General features: G+C 43.2%; 1 protein-coding gene across 2 annotated transcripts in view; it reads right to left on the reverse strand.

Annotated features, from left to right (window-relative positions):
* Positions 1–22,299, reverse strand: part of chst11 (carbohydrate (chondroitin 4) sulfotransferase 11) — a 91,510-nt gene extending 69,211 nt beyond the window's left edge. Inside the window, exon 1 of one of the 2 annotated variants that reach the window (XM_051392570.1) lies at positions 21,883–22,299. In XM_051392570.1, coding sequence (XP_051248530.1) covers positions 21,883–22,243 — 361 coding nt within the window. In that variant the 5' untranslated portion in view covers positions 22,244–22,299. Of the gene's footprint in view, positions 1–21,867 lie in introns of both variants that reach the window. The other variant, XM_051392569.1, reaches the window with a different exon arrangement.
* Between the last annotated feature and the right edge of the window lie 818 nt (positions 22,300–23,117).

Genomic DNA, 23,117 nt, shown 5'->3' on the forward strand with positions numbered 1-23,117 from the left:
TGATTTGACTTACAGGAATAAAAACTCACTGTTAACTGCTACTAGCAACTGCTACCCCAGCTTCTGTGTCAGCTGAAAATGATGTTGGTGGGATGGATACGCCACTTGCGTTTTAAGAAAAGTTGTGCTATTTTCGATCTGAACAGCACACTGATTGGACGTAGTCTCTGTGACATCACCAGCACAAACCAGCACAACTTGGTCTCCTCTGATGCTCAAGACTTATGGTACTATATTTATTACAAAACAGTAAATCAGTTATTCTTGCGATACGTTTTTGATCAAAAAGACTATCATTACCCTCCAGATTGTACTTTGAATTCATGTTGAAATGAAACACTGGTAATTTAGCTGCTGATCTAACGTCCAAGTTTAAATGTGTCTGCTGTTGGTCTTTAAAATGTTAATGCTGAGATTGTCAAAACCAAAAATGTCATATTTAATATGTTCTATCCCTAGCAATGCTAACTGTTTAATGTATTCAAATCACGTATGTGTTCCTCTATAACCTCTATATACATTTGTGGTCTCACATGCCTGGAAAATATAGTAATTTAATGCATGCACAGGAAATGATGCATGTTAGATGTAAAAGAGAAGCCCTAATGAGTGGGATCATTATCAAACTTATAGCTGTATTTTTGACCTGCTCAATTTAATTTGAGAAAGACTGGCCTTTATATGTGGCCTTTATATCTTTCAAATAAGACACAGGATTTTTAGCTTAACCAGGGTTGTAGTTGTACAAAGGAGTCCCTCTACTTGCCGATAGGCTCTATAAATGTGCAACTTTGCAGCATTATCAACCTGCTATAAGTTGCATAGAATCAGTTTGTATGTCAAGACATAAATTAGAGGATCAATACTACTTTCTAGCCCCCTGGATTAGCCATCGTAGCTAATTTCATACTTGTGGTGCAATTTGCCAGCTAACTGAACTTAATTAATAAAAACAGTAGTTATATGACTGAAAACAGTAGTTGTGTTATTCATTCACTAATCTAACTCTTGGCAAGAAAGAGAACTATTCCTTTCTCAAGAAAAGGGTTACAAATATATTACTAACAAGCTTTAATAAAGTTAATAGCCTATCTTCATAATGCTTAACAGGAAGTTTGATGTATTGTCAGTTTTCAATAAAACAAAATGCTTCAAACTGTGTTTCCACATTACACATGCCTTTAAAGGTCATCGAATACACTGTGATTCATCAGCACTAAATAAAAAGCCAAATAGATGAGCTCACAACTTTATCACAGCAGCTGCTCGCTACTATTCTCATGGCACACTTTCATACGTGGAGACAAACACAAAACACGGAGAGGGACGTGTGAGACGAGGGCCATGTTTCTGTCCCTTTGTTTAATCTTCTGTTTCCCGTCGAGGCCCACACAGAAACAGGAAGACGAATTACCGGACACGCCATCTACTCTAGCCTTCATTTGTTTATTGCTGCTCGCTGTCCCCGAGCAGAGGACGCACGCTGACAGCACGGCAGCCAAAACCTGCAACAAATGCGCCTGTCTCCATGCGAGCAGTGAGCCATTACAGCTATTTCAGTGGACGCTGTTATTTTTATTTTTTATGGAGCAACTTACAGGAAATGCAAAGAGCTCATTTGCAAGAACATAGCATTAGAGTGAGTGAGAGATAAATGAAGGATAGAAGCACTGAGTCATGTGGATGTGTGTTCTGTTTTGTGTATGTCTGTCTGTCTGTCTGGCCTTCTCTCTCTGTGCACTCAGATACCTTTAATGCTGCCTGCTCTCCCAACTCTGCACTTATGCACCGCTAAATTATAGTGTGTGTGTTTTCTCGAGGACTGCAAGTTCTCTTAAAATAGACAGCAAGGGAAATTATGGCCCTTTGTGCCCATGTGTTTGTGTGTGTGTGTGTGTGTGTGTGTGTGTGTGTGTGTGTGTGTGTGTGTGGATGATTCAATGAGCTGCAGGACCCTGAGAGACACAAAGCAGGGATATGTAGCGGCATCTTAGAGGTGTCTCTGTTGTCTGTCAGTCAGATCTACAGCTGACCACGGCCATGAGCTGGCAGGAGGATGTGTGGGAAATCGATTCAGAAAGGAAGTGAGACAGAAAACATGTGTCCAAGTCATCACAATTCAGAGTCAGAGAGAAAAGATATAGTAAGATATAGATAGTAAGCATGCATACCTTACATTCTCAAATAAATGCAGGTATTCGAATACTGAATATTCTCAAAAAATAGTTTGGGGTGTGTCCTGTAAAAACAAATAAAGGATGGTCCCTAGTAAAGCCCTGGTAAAGGTGACAAAGGCTCTTCACTGGGTATTTCCACAGCACAAAAAATGCTGCCACAATACATTCACAAATACAGTTTCTATTCTATTCTATTCACTTTTCCTGCCAGAGTATTATTTTGAAGATGCCCCCTTTCGCCAGCATTTTTATGGAAGCCCATTTCTGACAATGTGATAAAAAAAAAAGATTGTGTAACTCATTATAATGACAAACTTATCTATCTTAAAATATTGCCTTAGTATCAAAAAGTCTTTATTTTGAGATACTATGTCATTATTTTAATGCTTGAGAGGCCTCAAAAAAAGCTGTCCATCATGAGTCTGACAAGTGCAATGCTAAATCTGTGCTTAGAAATCCTTGAATTTCTTAATTTTTGCCATGTGAAGAAAAACATTTAAAGAATGTACAAAAATTAAATTCATGCACTTCTACTTCTTTTTTCTGCTTCCTTTTAAAAATCAGTGTTAAGCCCCTCTCATCATAACTCAATCCTTCCAGCAGATGTTTCACATTAAAATCATACCAGAAATAGGAAGGATAATGCCCCTAGAGCTGCTGGGAATCCTTCAATGTGATACACTTTTATTGACAGTAGCTTAACATTGATCAAAAACTTCAATGAGAGAAAACAATATTCGTCCATATAAACAGAGTGACAGAGTAAGTGCTTCTGGCACGGCCATTGTTGTACTGATGGAATTAGTGCTGTGGAAATGTACATTATGCTGAATTTAATAAGACCAAAAGGAAAAGTGGAGGAAGTGTTGAGTTTGCATTAACAGCAAGCAGCTGCCACAGCAAATTAAAACAGGAGCGGATCAGGAGAACAGAACAGTCAGAAAATATACTTCTGCATTAAAAGCAGGCCTCTACTATAACACGTATTCAAGAAACCCTCTGCAGGAGAGGTAAATAAAGGATTTACCGAACACCCATACGTACACATGATTTTGTATCATCTTTAATTATTTCATCCAAACCTTATTTCCTTTTTTAGCTATCACATCGCCAACGCCACGTGGAAACCTTATGATTCAAAATTTTGGTCATTTTTATATTTAAACCCCAATTAAAGGATCATAATGTTCTATGGGTTGAGATAATTATACATGCTTGGGCTAATGAAACCCTTTCAAACCCCACTGGATAAACTCAAAAATGCATTGTGGTTGTGCAGTAAACAAGGCTGTCGCAGTCGTCGACATGATGAGGGTTTTCACCTGACAGTGATGGTAAATACAGACGTACTTTAGCCACAATTTATTCATCGTCTTCATCTCCTTACATATTCGACGTGTTCATACGCCCACACCCAAACTGTGAGGTGCAAATAGACTCCTCCAGACACACTCACTGTCAGAAGTCACACTTGCGCTACACTACTGTGTTGGGTGTACCCCAGCCAACCGGGACGTCGCTCTGTGCTCCCATCGCAACCCTCCCTCCCCATCACCATGGCAACCCCATCCCGCCTGCAAAGCAAGCTGGTAGTAGGAGGAAAGTGTAAAAGCTTTGTGCATTTGCACCCCCCCACGCCCCCTACTCCTCTGTCATCTCTCTCTATAATTCTTTGTTCCTCTTTCTACCTGACACTCCCTCCATCCTCACTCTGCTTCTATCAGCAGGTAACAGATGCCCAGCCAGTCCTCATAAATATCTCCTAATCACCACCGCTGCTGATTCATGAAGCACACAGACGGGTAACCTTCGGGTACATATACAATTCTCCCACATACACCCAAGCAGAGGACAGATGGGCCTTCTCAGGCGGAGAGTGACAGATTACTTTGAGGTTCTCCTGGGCTGCCTGGTGAAAGCATCGGGGCTGGAAAATGAGGGACCACAGGAGAGGAGACGAGGAGAAAAAAGGGAGGAAAAGGAATCGGGATCAAAGTGGGTGAGAGAAGAAAGGACAAGGAAAAGCCAGAGGCAAGCCGAGAGAAGATGAGAGGGGAAAGTAATATCAGCTTCGCACAAAAAATCTCTAGTATGTTGCAGAGTGTTGAACGCACATTCATAACGGGGTTTGACCATTCATAGACTACAATAGGTCAATACCTGTCCTTAAACACAGACTTTGGTCGGCATCTGTACTTCCAAAACACATCATTGTTAAGCACTGAAAATCTATCTTTTTTATCATCTGCCTGTAGGCTGTAGATGGCTCTAAAAAGGTTTAAGTTACTCTATCATGGAGGATGGCAACTGTAGTCAACTTGGAGTCACACGCTAATGAGCCAGAGCTATGGCAAAAAATACCATTCAAACAACCTAGAGCGGCAGAATGGAGCGAAGCCTGCGAGCTAGTTCAGGCAGGTCAACTCGGGCTGCGCTGATTACACACATGACAGGCCTTATTCCATAATCACTAACCAAGCGCTCCCTTCCAATCTGGCGGTCTATTTAAACTGCACAATTTCCCAGCTCTCCCTCTGCTCTGTCAATGCCGCTGTTGCCCTGCATCCATATTGCTGCTGCTGATGCTGCTGCTGCGCTGTAAGCCCCACCACCACCCCAGCATCCACCTGTAGGCTCCGACTGGGGGTTAAGGTATTTGCGCATCACTCCCCAATATCTCTATGTAAACATATCTGCGGGGAGTGATGAGGTCGAAGCCTAGACGCCAAAATCTAAATATGCTATACTGCTTAATAAACATTCCAAACGTGAGTTGGCTGACTGAACTAATTATAATTTTCATCATCGATTAATCTGCAGATAATCAATTAGTCATTGGTCTATAGTGTTGGCTGACATATTGAAATTCTTTGTTTGATCTGACTGACAGTCCAAAACCCAAAGATATTTAGAAAAGCAACACATATTATTCAAGTTATAGAAGCTGGAACAAGTACATTTTTGTAGTTTTTGTTTCCAAAATGAAAGTATTACTCCATTATCAAAATTGTTGCCCTTTAACTTTTTGTAGATCAACTAATCATTAATCGACTAATTCTTTCAGCTCTAAAATGTTTATATAGGTTGTCGTAGTGGTTAAGACACATGCCGTAGAACTGAAATGTCATGTTGTCCCTTTCCCCAAATGATTATCTAGAATTGTAAAGTCTATATAAACTTCTCAAATCACTCCTGCACCACTAATCCATTTCTCCACCAGTGATTTATTCAGTATGTTTCCAACAGTTTTGGCTTCTGTCAAAGTCTGCCTCAGTCCTCAGTCCCTCCCTTCAGTCACACTCTCAATCCCTCTGCCCCCTGTATTGCTGTTCTCCATCCATCCACCAGATGCCCTCAGACTCCCCCCCCGTCCCAGTCCCCTATCATTTTGGATCCAGCTGCTCCCTCCTGCCCTGCAGTAACCCCAGTTCCCCGTCTTTTCCATCACCTGACCTTCCCCGCCCACCTGCTCACCTGTTTCTACTTTCCCTCACCAGCCCTGCAGCACAAACGCCAACCCCTTTTCCTCAGCCAGTTGCCAGATTGTCAATGTTGCTTCATGCCTGTACCCTGAGCCTGCATACTCAACCATGAAATCCAGAACCTGTACCTGCCTTTAAGCCTATGAACCCTCTGTTCATCAATAAATCCCTGAACTCTTCCTGTCTGCGCTTGGGTCCTGTCCCTGCTGCCTCGTACTGACCTCCATCACCAATAAATCACTAAATGAGCTTCCTCCAGCTTGTTTTGAGAAATTCTATGGATATTTTAATCCTTTTTTTGCATTGATTAGTCACAATTGGAATCCAATGTAGCTGCTGAGGCTGAATATTTAATACTTAACCAACGTTAACGACAGTTCTGCTTCAACATCAGTATAAAAGTGTTGGTTTTATCTGGAGAGCTAACATATTGAACTGTGTGAATGCTTATTCACTCACCATTTGAGGAGTTAATGCAGCAACTAATGCTCTATAATCATGCCGCAAACTCTGATGAAATGGTTGAGAGGGGTAGCTGCATGTACAGCAGGAGCAAAGAAGCCATACTTCTGTAGTAAATCTATGGTAATCTGTGTTTACCCTTTTATAATCTGTGCTAAGTAAAACCCAGGACCAGGTCAAATAACATGTTGATCCATTCATATCAATGACAAAAGAGTGAAAAAAAAGCAATGGGGGATTTCTAAATGTTACAGACACAGAAGAGAGAGGAGGAGAGCAGTGAAGCAGACAACAGTGGAGATCAGAGGAGCAGACAGCTGTCATTAACCCTCTGGTATTATGATGTTCTGCTTGTCTGGATGTGGTTTGGCTGGAGCCCGGCTCTGACTCTCCAGTACAGTAAGCAGACTCACAAACAACTTGTCTTTTAAAGGCGCTACGTGTACTGTAGCGTTTTCATGTCAACAAGACTAAATACATTCATTTTAGGACATTGGTATAATTACTGTAAAGACAGGCTATGACAGAGAACACTGACAGCCTTTAAAAGTGTCTGTAAAATGCAGCCAGTTTGATTTTGAAGTCTTCATAGTCAATCAGTGATCAAACTAGGATCACAATAAATTACAATAAGATCAAAAAGACCAATCCTATGTCTTCCCAACTTCCAAAATTCTGCTGGGGAACCCCTGCAACCCACTCATGTACCCCTGTAACTAGTTTATTTTAGCAACTTTTACACCTTCATGAATATTTGATCTGGTCTGGAGTTTCTCCACATAGCAGATGGCGGAAGGAGTGAAAGCCAGCAAGAAATCCCTTCCACCACGTTTATCTGCTCTCGGAAAAGCCAGAGACAAAACAAAAGAACAAGGCAAAAGAGCAGAGAGACAAATATCAACATCATCTTTATGACAGGAAGGCAACAAGGTTTAGGGAAAATGTGGTCCTGATTTTTTAGGCACGAACAATACCAGCTGACCATCACCTCCACCAAGAACTGGTAAATCTGAATCTGTAGATCTGTTAATTTATTCAGGCTTTACTACAGTCAGTCCTGATAAAGAAAAGCATGACTGCTCTGAATTAATACTGTCCATAAGCTCCAGGATCTATTTTTTTCTCCCCATCTGCTCATTGTGTCTTCTGCATCCTCAGTGCCCTTGCGTGATCTCCATTCTCTCCACTGCTGTCATAACTTCCTGTGCCTTCCTCCTCTTCCTCTGTTTCTATCCTTCTGTTTCTTTCCCCTCATCCCTCTTTTCCTGCTCTCTTTTCCCTCTGCCATGTTCAGACACGGTGTGTCCTGGCGTGACCCGGCCAGACACCGCACCACAGACGCTACATTCACAGTGGTTTGGAGGGGAGGTGGGATTGTGAATGTGAGTGTGTGTACACAAATAGAGAGAAAGGGGGTGAAAGGGAGTTATGGGAAAATGTGTCAGAAAGTTATAAAATTATTTGTGGATCAAACATACTGGAAATAGCGACTACTTGGTTCAAGTTGGGTTTATTTTATACCCTCCTACTGGTGTTGTTTAATTGGTCCGTCCATCCATCTATCTCTTTGTTCGACACTTCAGTCTTGATTAAATGTCTCTGAAAATTGGAATTAGCATTCATGATCAGAGGATGCAGCTGTCATATAGGGCTGAATTACAGGAAGTAGTCCAGAAAGCAGCACAGCAAAATTTATGGGTGGCTTCTCGCAAGATCTTTGGTGCTAAAAGCTTAGTACTGGCAGGTTTTGTGATCAAACTAATATGAGAGTTTCTTCCATTATGGGTTCTGTCAGAGGTCAGCATTGTTTTTTCTGGTTTGCAATAGGTCAGTGTGTTTTGATCTGCTAAAACTTACTCCACTGATCACAGTCATCCCATTGAAAAGGATCCAAAACTGCCAGAGAATGCCAAAATAACCTTTAACATTTTTAATAAAGTAAGAGGGTGCTCCTTAACCATCCATCCATTATCTATAACCGCTTGTCCTTTGTAGGTTTGTAGGGGGCTGGAGCCGATCCCTCTGACATTGGGAAAGGCGAGGTACACCCTGAACAAGTCATCAGTTCGTGACAGGGCTGCAGGTTAATAGGTAGATCCTTAATTTACCATTACCATTATTTTTTAAGTCTCATTTTTAATTAGCCAGGCATTTTATTAACCTTGAGGACCTTTCTGACCGCAGGATAGTGTATGGTTGCTAGCAGAGAATCTTCTCTGCCCACAGGAAGTCAAAACTGATCAGCAGAATAGTTTCCTAAACAGCAGCTACAGTAGTTTATCAAACTGAATTGCAGTGACTCATATTTGGTTAACTTTGGGGTCACTCTTTTACCCTGCAAGTGTGGCTCTAGAATGGGATTGTTCCGTCCTTCCATCCATCTCTATGGCTAAGACATTGGTCTTGCACAGCCTTGAAATTTGGTAGTAATACTGGACAAGACTGAAGATCGGGCATACTGAGGGTGGTGCAGAGGGTTTGATTCCTTGTGATTTTGACAATTCAAAAACTACTGGCTAGATTTCTATGACATTTCCAGTGGATCTTACTGCTTTGGTGACTTCCCTGGCCCATTCTTCCACCTGTGTATACAGAATATCAAAATCTAATAGAATATTGCACATTCATGCTCCTCAGAGGATGAATCCTTACCATTTTGGACACTGTGAGCTTACCTCTAGCGCCACTTTCAACAAACTGGCAGATTGCCATGAACACAGTTATGCTTTCAAGGTAATAAGCTAACTGTCTAACTGTGAGAGAATAGGCTCATTTGTGCAGCAAGATCGCCTTGTCAAACCACTCCACAGCTCCATCTTCAAGGTTTGTTGAGGCTAATGTGTGTGTGCCTACTTCTTGCTGAGTCAGTTATGAGGAGAGTTTTGTTTGCTCGGCTCTGCCAACATGTCCGCCCTGACCCCTTTGGAGGGACATGAGAGAAGTCTTTGAGTCTCCGTCAGAGCGGCCAGCTGAGCAGGCTTTGCGCTGCCATGCTGCGCTGCACCGCACCGTGGAGCCTGCAGCAAGGCCAGTGGCAGCATCCACCAGCTCCCCGGGCCAAACTGGCCACGCTGGCAGAATAACCCTGGCTGGAAAAATTCCCCCGACACTGAGCCCAGATGGACGGATAATGGGAAAGAGAGATGCATGAAGGGAAGAAGAAAGAGGAGGGAAGTGATGTGGGAAAACGCGGAGGAGTTGTGAATGATGGGGGAAATAGTGTTTGGCTGCACAATTAATCAGGTAGAACTGCACATAATGGTCTAGTCTCCACAGATTTGAATTGTCATGTCAGCAATTTTGAAAGAAAAAGTAATTTCACTCTCCAAAACAGAAACTGTGGTGGAAACTGAAAACTGTCAGGAGACATTGATATAAGCAGCAAAAAGAACTGGAAAATAGCTTCTAATCAAAAAAGCCTAAATCCCTGATACACCTTGCATATTGGTTGTATTGTCTGTGTGTGTGAGTGTGTGTGTGAGTGTGTGTGTGAGTGTGTGTGTGTGTGTGTGTGTGTGTGTGTGTGTGTGTATTCCCTTGAGTGGCTAACAAAATGGAGATGGAGACATAACGGTTGTCAGGTTTCTGTGTCAGTCTCGCAGAATCAAAGAGGCTTTTATCAAGCAACACAACCAACCTTCAACAATCATACAGGGAGGAATCCATCAAGGAAGAGACACGTTGGCAAGTTTTCTACACCAACAGTAAATTAGACCAGAATGCATCAGGGAAGAGACATTTTGCTTTTTAAAAGAAAAGAAAAAGATAGAAATTGGTGCAACAGAGGTTGAGATATTCTGACTTTTAGTCTAAAACCACTAGATTCTACATTTCCCATAAAATGGGAATCATTCACCACTATGGCATCAGTAGGGCTCGACAAAACGAATGAATCTGTTGTTAATTTTCTCGATTAATCGGTTAGTTGTTTGGTTCATAAAATTTCAGAAAATGGTGAAAAATGTTGATCACTGGTTCCTGAAGGTGACCTCCTCGAGTGTCTTGTTTTGTCCACAACTCAAAGATATTCAGTTCACTGTCGAGAGGACTATAGAAACCAGAAAATATTCACATTTGAGAAGCTAAAATCTGAGAATATATTTTTTTCGAAAAATGACTTAAAATTATTAATTGATAATCAAAATAGTTGGCCATTAATTTAAGAGTTAACAACTAATCGATTAATTGACTAATTGTTGCAGCTCCAATCATCAGGGACATTATACAACATATTTCAAAGGCTAAGTAATACACGTCAAGGTGATAAAATAATATTTAGGTGTAAAATGTCTTTCTTTCTTTCCCCTTGTCGTCTTTGATCCACTGCAAATTTGATTGATTTGATCAATGTAGGAAATCTCTAATTGAAGTAGAGCACGGTGTGGCACACTGGAAGAAAGTAGCTACGGTGAAAAAAGTTAATTGCAGCACTTTGTCACAAAATCCCTCCTAGAACGGCCAAAATACCAAAGACCGATGACATTTAGCAGTGTTTAAAGAGTATCCAAGGGTGGATTATTCTTTTTCTCTAGTGAAGAGAGTGAGTCAAAATCCAGAGGGAGACTGGAGGAAGAAGAAGAGGTGGAGGAGGAGGAGTGGAAAATCCCTCCCAGTTGTTCAGTAAAGTGTCCCAGTAGCCAGTGTGGAGCAGGCGAGTTTGAATGTTCCTCCACCAGCCGTTTAATGAGACACGGCTCAGCCCTCCTCTACTTAATTAAAGCCATGATTCACTTCTCTTACGCCATGCAGTCTACAGTACATCTGGCAGCCGAGGACACACCAGCACACACTGTCACCCTCTTTATTTTAGCACACACACACACACTATACACTGTTTTGGGTTGACTTTCAAAGAGCTGAGTGCCTCTCCATGCCCGCTTACTTTCCTTAATTCCTAAATCAATGCGTTGACATTCACAAAGATAGGGATTCCAGTCACACACACACACTTGTTGCCTTACCATCCACACACACACACACACACACACACACACACACACACACACACACACACACACACACACACCCCTCGCTCCTTGCACTCCAGAGGTAAACACGACTGTACAATCTGGTCTGAAAGCAGTTCTGTCACCGGCTAAAAATGCCCTCCTGTTCCCTCCTGCTCTGCCGTTATTAATGCCCAAATGTGGCTAACGTGTGATGCTTGCACTCCCAACTCACTGCTAAAACCTAACAACCAAATCAATATTTATCGGCAGCAGCGAGTGATTACATTCCTATTTCCGCCGGACGGGCAGGGGCAGACATGCATAATGAACACAGGGAACCATCCCACCCGGCTGTGGCTCAGAGGCAGAGCGGGTCGTTCCCCCGAATTATGGGTTCGAAACCAAATATTGGCTCCAGATAGGGCCTTTTGGGTTTTCACGGCCACTGTAGTTTTTCCTACACGCTTGGAAGGCGATTAATATTTGGTTGGTTGAGTGAAGGAGTTTCAGTTGGTTGCAATCTGCAACTTTACCACTAGATGCCACTAAATCCTGCACACTGGTCCTTTGAATGCTAACTGGTCTTTCTCATATATGATTCTCTTAAAGTAGGCCTATTACTCACAGTGATGCTACTGGCAGAGATTTTACTACGTAAGCTAAATGGTAGTAAAGACAAACTGACACAGTTAGCATTAACAGTCAAAGACAACATTGTTATTCCCCATGAGGTACATTTTAATGCATGTTTTAATGCATAAAATACAGCTTTTAACTCAGTTGTTCCCTCTATAATGTAGCAAAGTGATTATTTTTGTGTCCTTGAATTTAAAAACATAGAATCTTGGCAAGGTAGCAACTACTTGTGGGTAATTTATCATTATCACTTGGTCACAACATAGATTTGTGTCTCAGGGTTGACCAAAGTTGACATCTGTGAGAAAGGTCTGCTTGAATTGACTATGTTTCCATGATTACATTTTTTGTACTGATTCCATTGATAAGGGCTGATTTGTGACAGGAATTGTGCTGTTATCAGTGATGGCATGCCTGGGCCTTAACTTGTTTTGGAAACTGCAGTACCATTCAAAATCAAAAGAACTACAAAATGGAAATGGCCATTTTGCCACACATTAATAACCTAAAATGTCTGAGAGATCAGATGAGGCCTGCTTTTCTGTTCAAATAAAAGCCAAGACACCAAAATAATCTCTCTATCTAACATTATTTAACACCTTTAACAATTACTGTAACCCTTAGTTTCAATTACACTGACATATAATCAACTTTTAAGGACACTTCCGACCCGAGTATAGGCTAAGCTCTCTGGTGGGAAAGCAGCTCTGCTTACAGGACGTGACAAATCAATACCAATCAGTGGAATGTTATGTGGTTTCCTCAACAGCAGCTAGCGAGCACAGAAAGCTCAAAGGCTTACGCCTACAGTGCTACCATCCATTAAAAAGAACAGCATACAGTGTGCCTCAGAAGCTTACTGACTCTCATTGCGTGACTTCTGGTTACCAAAATCCTTAAAATTCACATTTGGTGTCACCGCCCTTGAAGCTGCCGACTTTTAAAAGCAATCCCTGCATCCACTTTTGTTTGGAGACTCCATTAAGGACTGGCCCTTTTCCTCCAATAGCAGACACCCTTTTCCCCTGCACGCACACACACACACACACACACACACACACACACACACACACACACACACACACACACACACACACACACACACACACACAGACACACAGACAACCACAGACAGGCCAGATGTCAGTGTGGAACATGGAAGTCTGACAGATGGTAGCCATGTTTTAGTTTACTGCTGTACAAGGTTTAAACCAGCCTGCACACGCTCACACACTCATACACAGCTTTAAAACAGCACAATCACAGTAGGAAACGACAGGGTAAACATCTGAAACTGCCACTACGGGATCATATATGAACCAGATTAGACCTTTCAGCAGTATCTACAGACACCGAATGAACACGAGAGTGAATGGATACACGTCAAAACATGCGTTAAACAACCCCATCGACCTGAGACACGTTTTACGACGTGTGGCGGGCAGATGTAGAGGGGCAGACAACACTGCTGACGCTGACAGTTCCCATCATAAATGCCCACGCCTCTGCTTCATGGGAACATGCAGTAAATGATCCCCAGGGACTGAGAGAAACCCCCCGAAACATCTGGAAGACTGTCATCTGTTAAATACAGACGTCTGAGCGCCTTTCACCCAGTTGTGTTTCTACACGAGGACACACACTTAATGCGTACGGTTTATGACAGTGCGGTCGCAATCACACACTCGTATAGCTTGGCCTTGGATGAGGACGATTGCAGATTCCTGTTCTCCAGACAGACAGCATTTTTTCCCATGTGCAGCTCTACCGGTCTGTGTCTGCTGTGAGGGACTGGGTGAGTGTGCGCGTGTTTCATGTGTGTAAATCCCTTCAGGCAGGGAGGCCTCGCTGATGACGTGCAAGATGAAGTTATCAGGGATGCAAGGCTAGAGGCGGATTGGTCTGCAGGGGCCTCACACACACACACACACACACACACACTGGTTCACTCTGAAGGGCAGACAGTGTGTATCTATTGTTTCCTCAGACTGAGCCTTCTTGTTGTTCTGAGCTATGGTAATGTCTCACTGTTACTGGCTTAATGCTCGTAAAAGCTGTGTGTGTGTGTGTGTGTGTGTGTGTGTGTGTGTGTGTGTGTGTGTGTGTGTGTGTGTGTGTTAACGTGAGTGTGTTCTATATCTATATTTGGAGGACAAAAAGTGTCCTCACAAGGCTAGAAAAATATGCAAATCTTTCCGGTCCAGAGTCTGAATCAAGGTCCCAAAAGTATGTGTGTGTGTGTGTGTGTGTGTATGTTCTCATGTGTCCTTCTTTGTGGCAGCCCTTTCATCGCCCCTCTAATGAAGTCCAGACGCTCTTGCAGATGGTCATCAACTCTGTCGAGTAAATGAGGAGACCTCAGCGTCGGCCTCCGGCTGCTGCCAGGCCCAGAGTCCAGACGGCGGAGAGGCACAGTCGGTCTGCTCTGAGTTACTCAGAGAGATTCGCTTACAAAGGGGAAGACTCTACGTGGTCTAAAGCCAGATTATGACCACATTCTACCCTGTTTAGGACTGTAGCAGTCTGTGCAGAGGTCACAAGTAATATAGTAAAGTCTGCGAGTGCTACTCTGTGACAATCCATCCAATGCTTTCCTTGGAAACGGAGCGGGTTGCTGTATGTGCTGCAGCGTATCTGGGATGCTATGGTGGGACACGGCAGGGGTATCCGTCCCTCCCTCCCCACCCCCGATGTTAGGGCGTTTGATCCAGGATTTAGCAGCAGAGCTGGGCAGGAAAACAGCAGCAGCACTAAGATCACACAAACAGGACGTCCGGGATACACTCTCACAATACACACATGCACGTGGGGGGCAGAGGACAATGACTGGGGGCTGAGGAGACGGGGGAGCACAAACACAAACACAGCTATCTTTTATTTCATCTGTTTGGGTCATCTCTTCTGTCAGAGTGATAACATCAGGCGGGCTCTGTGTGGAACACTAACACAGGAGGACAGATCTTTGATACACAGCAAACAGGCTTAAAGCGTCATAAAATGCTTGATGTCGACACAGGAAAACAGACGATCTGAGAGGAAGGGTGGTCTAAGCTTACTGACACTTGAGTCACACCAGCTTTAAGAACAGCAGCATCAGTGGATTTGCTCACAGTGTTGAACTTTCACGTAGAGTTCAACTTTAGTGAATTTAGAGACGGGAAGCTGCAGCTTTAACCGACCACAAACTGTCTTGACGGCTGGCCTTTGAATGAGTGCATTTGAACAGCGACGCTATCGCTTAGCTCAGGAAAAAAGTCAATGAATACAAATCTTCTAACTGAACTGGATCAAATGAGTAATGTTCACCTCTTATCTGTGAGCCTCCGTAAGGGACTCATTGGTGCCAAAACACTATGTTAATTTCCTCCTTGTTCTTCAGAACATCACTGCTGTGTGAACTCCACTGATATGTCACTACAGAGTTTAACTTTGGTAATCTTTGACACCAATCTGTGACCATTTGCAAACCAACAATGCTGCTGTGCTCTGACAGAACAAAATGAGCCCAAAATGGTGCAAGCAATAATGTTTCAAAACCTCCAGAACCTTCTATTTTGCAAGGTTGTGCGGATGAATTCTGCTCTGCCACATACTGGCGTGACGAGGCACTTGGTGTTTGGTGATAGCTGCTAAGTGAACATCAGAATGTTGCTGATGTTTGTTCATTGTCTTTAGTGTCAAATTAACCCCATGGAAAATGTAGAGATTGCTTCCTTGGATTGCACCAGTGTCTATTTTGCTGTAATAGTTAGGTCTTTTACATAAACAGCAAAAAGGGAGTATGGAAGCCATAAATGTTCATGGATTCAATTTTTTTTAAATGCCACTATCTCGAGATCACAAGTTAATTATTTTGTTATCTCAGGATAACAAAGCTTGTTTTCTCGTGGTAAAATTGAGGAGTGTATATCTGTATTTCCAGGTTGAGCCCCCGCCCAATTTAACCCCTGGTTGTCTCCTTTAAGTTGAACACTGTATCATCATATCATATCACTATAAGGACATTCTTACAACAAATGGTAAAGGTTCATAAAACCTTTGCTCTGCCTCCACAGAGCAGTGTGTGTGTCACAGTCCACTTTTACGAATCTTATTAGGTGTTTATTATCTCAGCTTATTTAAATCAGCCTTCTGCTTTCTTGAGATAATGAAAAAAATTAAACCGTTACCATGAGAAAACAAGCTTTGTTAACTTGAGATAACAAAATTATTAATTTGTGATCTTGAGATAATGACATTTAAAACATTTTCAAATCCATGACCATTCAGGGCTTCCTCAGAGGAAGAAACATTTTTTGAATATAATAAGATTTAGTGAAGAAGCGGTTGTTAAGATGTGCAACCCTATCTTCCCAGGTACTTACAGTCTCCAGTGGAGCTGAAACTGTCAGTTGGTTAAATGATAAACTGACTGACAGAAAACATTCTGTGATGTGAGGATTAGTCACTTTATTTAATATATTTTGGTTTCTGATCTCTCTCAGAACACGACTGGCATTGTTCTTTATTGTCTGCCCTTTATAGAATGGTTGCAGCCCTCCTCTCCTGTTACACACTACCATACACAAGAGCAGGTAATTTCACCGGTCACACACATCCCTTATTATTGCAAAGTGTGAAACATAATAGAAACATTTCGTATTTTGTTGGAATTTTGAAGACTTTATTTGGAAGGTCCAAGGGACTGGAGCCCGTTTCTCCGATTACAGGGTCCCATGTTTGAGGTCGCCGACCCCAGTGACCAAGCAGCCTCTTTCTGCACTACAGTATCAGTTACAGCTGACATTACAGACCACATAGACCACCAGAGGTGAGGAATTTCGAGTTTCCTGTAGAAATTCCGGGCAGGGATATTTCATTCTTTTCCCATTCCTTGCTTTGAACCAGCGTAGCTTTGTTCCTCGTCTGTCCAAAATCTCCCCCACACACACACACACACACACACACACACACACACACACACACACACACACACACACACACACACACACACACAGGCAAACATAGAGTAAAAAAGCTTTTAGAAATCATGTTGGGATTTCAAATAAGGTCACTCAGGTCTGTCTCTGGGCACAGTTGGCCGCTCTCCGGAGGCTTTGTGGGAGATGTGAAATGTGAGTGCGCGACTTTGAGGCCTGGGTGCACACAAGCAGGTTACCGCTCACAGGCTGAAAAACACACAGCAGAGTGGGTGAACAGAGCTGCCATCTCAGCACACACAGACTCTAAAACATCCCAGAGGCACTTCACAAAGAAACCAAACAAGCAGCCCGCAGAGCAAACTGCCTTATTAGCCACGCTGATCTCGGCAGCTACAATGCCTTTAAAGGAGCAGCAGAGCCTCAGACTCACGAGACAGACCGGATCCGTCACGGGCACAAAGTAACTCTGGACTGAATTCAGAGAGGCGGGATGAGAGGTGGAAGGGCACAGGTCGTTGCTCACGGCTGTCAGCGGGCAGAGGCGAAACTAAACGAGCTGGCCCTTTTGGCTGTAACAGAACAACAGGCGTGACAACCCCCATTTGGCACAAATGACCTATGTTTCACCGCCAGGCTGCTTGTGTCCAAAGCAATGTGTACTGTATGTGTGGCAGTCTATTGTAAGGTGGGATTTGCTTTCGTAAAACCCTATGTGTTCATTTTGGAAAAAGCTTTTTGCTGCTTGAAATTCATGACTCAATATTTTAGGTGCGTAGACGGGACTGCTGTCAGTAAGCGTCTTAAATTACTTGAGTGATATTCTAATGCGAGCTTTCCTGTGACGCCAGCAGACATTTTGTCAGATTAGTTTTTCCAAACGCTGGATGTTTCTTTTCAATTTCAAACGTAACTCTTAAAAGCACTCCGCCAACTTTTGGGGGGATTTCGTCCGAATTAGTAACCAATACCTGATGGCCCAAAATCACCAGTCTCTGCTGGATAACTCTATGCTGGTGCTTTAGCACATTAAAGTATCAGTTCACCCAAATTACTTGCCCCTAGTAATATCTAACTATGCAGATGGCTTTGGTCTTATTCATCCAGGTTTTTGAATATTGAGATTTCTGCTCCATTCCAACACAAACAGTGTTCAACTAACTTTAATTACAGTTAAAGGTCCAGTGTGTAACGTTTAGGAGGATGTATTTACAGAGACTGAATATGATATTCATAGCAATGTTTTCATTAGTGTATAATCCCCTGAAAATAAGAATCATTGGGGTTTTCGTTACCTTAGAAGCATTAGATGTGACTAAATTGTGCACACTGGACCTTACATCTAACATTCAGTCAATGAAATGTCAGATGTGTGACGATTTGTCTGTCACAAGTTCCTTGAGCCAAGTTGATGTCTTCAGATGTTTTGTTTTGTCCAACCAACCGCCCGAAAGAAAAGTTTACTACCATTTACGGCTACGTCTGTGTGTTGGCTAGAATCTGGCGATATGATACATATCTTGGCCGGATACTACTAGGAGTGAGTGGATGGACAGCACTATTTAACAAAAAGCTGGCATATTCCGTTAACACACAGGTACAAATGACCCAACTGGACATTGAGCATGAGAACTGGCGTGCATAATGTTGTCACTACACATGCTTTCTGTCTGCTTTGGCTAAGACCGACAGTATGCTCCAAACTGAAGCTAATTTGGCGTGCTCTCAGACTGCTGCCAGTGTACACCCGGTCTGCTCTTTCTCTGGTGTCCACGGCAGAGCTTTTGAGCTGCGGTAGGAGCAGAGAAGTCAAAATGAAGTCTTTCCTTAAAAATGTATTTTCACGCTCTGAGTCAAGCCAAATGTGGCGTTCCTTTCTGGTCATAAAGCTGACTCTGTATGGCAACAACACGTCAAATCCATTTTTATTTGGAATATACTGCAAGTTTAAGCCTTGCTCAGTGTGTGTTTGTTAAGCCCACAGTGTGATATACCACTGTGGAACCCCCCCTCCCTCCCTCCTCTGTCTCTTTTACAAGAGGTCACGACCCCGCGAGTCCTGGAAGAGAGGTGAGAGTTTACACTGGGAGGCCAGACGGGATTCCCAGGACCGCTAAACATGCCTGAAGCAGGGAGACGCTTGCCTGGAACTTTATCTGATGGACAGCAATGGTTGTGTGTGTGTGTGTGTGTGTGTGTGTGTGTGTGTGTGTGTGTGTGTGTGTGTGTGTGAGAAAGACAGAGAGAAGAATAAATGGCGGATTACGGAATGAGCAATGAAGTCATTTCAGAAAGAAGGTAAACAGAGTGAGATACAGATAAGAAGACGTGTTGCAAAGGAAGTCAATGACACTAACACGCACGCACGCACGCACGCACACACGCACACACACACACACACACACACACACACACACACACACACACACACACACACTAGTATCAGTCTCAGCTGTGTAATCACACGTAAACACACAGCATTAAAACGTATATCCCAGCTCCTGCACAAACAGCCTTCTTCACACATCTCCTCTTCAATCAGAGCGTCCTGGATGCAGCACCCTGTCATCACCACAACAATACACAGCATCCACTGTGTGTGTGACTGACCTGCGTGTGTGTGTGTGTGTCGGGCAGAAGCTGATGCAATGCCGGCAGAGATTGGCATAACCATGAGAGCAGGATCCAGGGGTCCTTGACAGGGGTTTAATGGAGTCTTGGTTCAATTTTTACAATCAATTCCCTGCCTGGAAGCTCATTTAATGATGTACAGTAGAGGAGAGGTCTCACTCTGTTCAATGTTCCTGCTACAGGGTACAGTTATGTCATTCTTGACAAAATTATATTCCACTACAGGTCCCTCTGGTATTCAGAATCTTATTAAATTCTGAAAAGGTATGTTCACCCAAATTATTAAGAAAAGAATTGCTTATGTCTTAGGGTATCCAGGGAGACAGGGACACTGTTTCACTGGATAGTTCCATGCATTCTACAGTAGTCAAGGGTCCTACTCCTTCACTGTGAGAGCTTAAATGTCATTTTTGCACCAAAAATTAAATTGGATTCTTCTTCAGACCCTAAGCAGATAAAACCAACACTAAATCTGTAATTTTGGGGGAACTGACCCTTTAACCCTAATGTTCTGCTTGGGGTCTTGGGAAGACAGACTGTACATTATATATTTGCTCATGTAGAGCCATATGTAATATAAATATTTCCTTATTTGGTGTAATAACAAGGCTTAATGCTCATTTTAGGATTTGTTGCCTTCATTAAATGTGCTGCCCAGTTTGTGGCAAAGGGAAGGGTTACCACTTCAATATATTTTTACATATTTGGTTTTATTAAAACCAAAAGAAAGGAAAATATTTACTACTTAAAGGGAAAAGATGGATTTTGCTATTATTATTGCCTTTTTTTCCCCACATACAGCAGTGGGGAACTTTCATACAAGTATTTTTATTGTCATATTTGCTGAAACTTTCACTATAATGACCCTAATGGCATTTGCAAGAATCCACCGGGCCTGAACGCAAACAACCAATCCAATGCCATTAGGAGCACTGGGAGGAGCCAGAGGAACCAGATTTTTTCACAGATTATCCGTCTCATGTTCTACTGTCAGGATATAGTGAAAGTTTCAGCAAATATGACAAAAAGTTAATTTTATAAAATGTACCTACTGCAGCTTTAAAGCCAGTGTCAACCATACATAAGGGGTGAATGGAGTCCAATTGTTGATCTGTTTAGCAGCTGCTGACATGCGAAAGGCTTCTGATGTAATGTACACTAATTTGATTATATTTTTACAGGAATATTATGACAGTACAGTCATGCCTTAGCCATTTAACACACTATAGGCTCCTTGAAGTGGAAGTTCTTTGTGGGGATTAGAAATATCAATTGTCCACGGCCGCCAGCAGCAACACTGGTGACTCACACAGAGTCAGTGGATGTGCAGAAAAATGCCTCCTGATCAGAGAATGTGACAGCGCGTCTGCTTTGGTTTCATGCTGGTGTGGATGATTCTCCTGTATGCTTGGCGTATCTCATGTTCCATCTCTTTCATATCCCAGCAGCCCCTGAACTCCTCTATGAGGTTTCCTCTGCTCTCACATCAACACCTAAAGGCAGACACACAGACCTTATACCAATGGACACTAGAGCATTGATGCTACACTATCCATTTCAGATGCTGCAACCTGAAGTATGGTATGAGTATTTAAAGACCATCAGCATGATAAAATCAACCCCAGAGCCTCGCAGACACACTGTCTCCAGCAGCAGCATTATGGGATTATCATCTCTGTTTGGGAATGATTCAGTTTCTGTTCATGTAATAGCAATACCCAGAAAGGTTTCCTCTCTTCCTCGCCGTACAGTAAACCTGTTGTACTGTAGGTCAGCAGCACTGAGTGGACACCGCTGTGCGCTCCTCCTTTTGCGCGTCAGAACGCAGGGTTCTTTGATTTTGGCGCACAGAGACGCCGCTGTACGACGCACGGACAGCACATCCAGGGGCGTTGATTACATTCCATATCAAATCTCCTAATTGAACATTATTTGACTCCAGTTCTCCCCCCGGAACCCCCGCTGGCACGGAGAGGATCTCCTTTATGGTGTGATAAATGATTTAACGGGTCTCCAGGCGCGCACAGATTAGAGAGGACATCGGTCCTAAAAGCTCCCTGAAGATTATTTTTACATATGGGCTTCAAATTGATTTCCCTGTTATAGTTTGGTCTCCGATCCCTCTACTGTATGTGGACCAAACCGGGATCGCTTCAGCCTGCTGAGTGCCCACTTTGCGAAACCCCGCTGCCGCCCGCCCGTGCGCCGATCCCCCGCTATCGCCGAGCCACATTTCAGCAGACAAAAAGCCTCCCCTTCCGTCTCTGTGCTACTTGTCGGCGACCAGCGCCTGGCTGCCCGCATCCAAACGCACAGAGCCACGCTTCCACCAAGGCGCGGACCGCTCAGGAGAAGCCGGACAAAAGCGCAACAAGACAATAAATCCAGAGTGCTCATCGCGCCACAAGACCGATTCCAGACAGTGTGCTCCTGCTGGGTGATTTACGCGTTCACACGGCACAAGTATCAATTATTTATCCGCTCCGTTACTGTACCGCCTCAACAGATCGATGTGTCAACATGCCAGGAGGCTGCCAGACAAGATGCCATACATCAGTACACACACAGCTGCACACACACACGTCCGAGAGAGAAGAAAGGAGGGTCCTACCTGGTTGGAACATACTTTGGAAATAAAAGATGACCAGAATAAAGGATCCCAAACAGGTGGCAAATACCATCCGGCATATCCTGCTCATCCTCATCAGTTCGCTCAGAGTCTGTTTCATGTCGGGGACGGAGAGGCTGCAGGCTGCTGCTCGCTTTGTGAGGGGGGGCTGAAGGAAGGGGCCGGTCTGTTGGAAGCTCCGGGGCTCTGGTGGTACTGATGAGGATTGTCTGCCGGTCAATGAGCTGAACGCATCCAAGTCGGAGCGTACCACTGCTGGGCTTGTGGAGGGGGCGGGGAGGGCAGGGAGATGGCACCTCCCCCCCTCCCGCTCGGAGGAAATGGGCGCGTCCAGATGTGCCAGTCTGTTCGAGAGCATCACATCAAAAGCTGCTGTTTAACCTTTTCCATTAGGAGAGGAGTACAGGGATAATGCTTTAAGAAGCTGTCATACTCTTAAAACAGCTGGCATTTCTTCAGTTGGTAACTCTTGTTTTATTGTGTCCACCCTCCCATTAGTCATCCATTATTACTAACAATTAATGCTATAAAAAAGGCTTTTCAGAACGAGTAGCAATAGTTGTAGTAGCTGTAAAAGTCAGTGGCAGGTTGATCAGTGGTACTTCAGTAGTTTGAGGTACACTGTAAGACTTTTCACTGTAAATTTACATCAGAGGTTACCAACTCCTTTTCTTAAGGGAGCCCTTCCTACCAGGGAATGAGACTCAACAATAGACTGTCTTTCTTAGCCCGGATTGGTTGTTTTTGTTCAGGCCCGGGGGATTCTTGCCAAGACCTTTAGGAGCACTAGGAGGAGCCAGAGGAACCTGATTTTTTCACAGATTATCTGTCTCATGTGCTTCTGTCAGGATGTAGTGAAAGTTTCAGACAATATGAGAAAAAGTTATTTTCATAAAAGTTACCTACTGCAGCTTTAAAAGGCTTATTTCTGACAAATTCAGTGTTTTCTTGTCTGTGGCGCTTCGTAATTGTTAGATTAGACAATTTCCTTAACAATATCATTTACATTTACTTTTCTTCACAGAAGAAGAAGAAGACGTACTGTGTATAAGTTTTCTTACAAGCCTTAAAATCCAGAAGGCCTAACAACCACCCAGTGAAGCTTTGGCGACCCCTAGTGGGTGGGGAACCACTGCTTTATTAGATTACAGTGGCAAAAGTATTCAGATCCTTTAGTAAACCAACTAAGTACTCTATTGCAAATCTGTATTCAAAAGCTGCATTGAAAAATA

Source organism: Dicentrarchus labrax, unplaced genomic scaffold (assembly GCF_905237075.1).
Source record: "Dicentrarchus labrax unplaced genomic scaffold, dlabrax2021, whole genome shotgun sequence".
Lineage (NCBI taxonomy): Eukaryota > Metazoa > Chordata > Actinopteri > Moronidae > Dicentrarchus > Dicentrarchus labrax.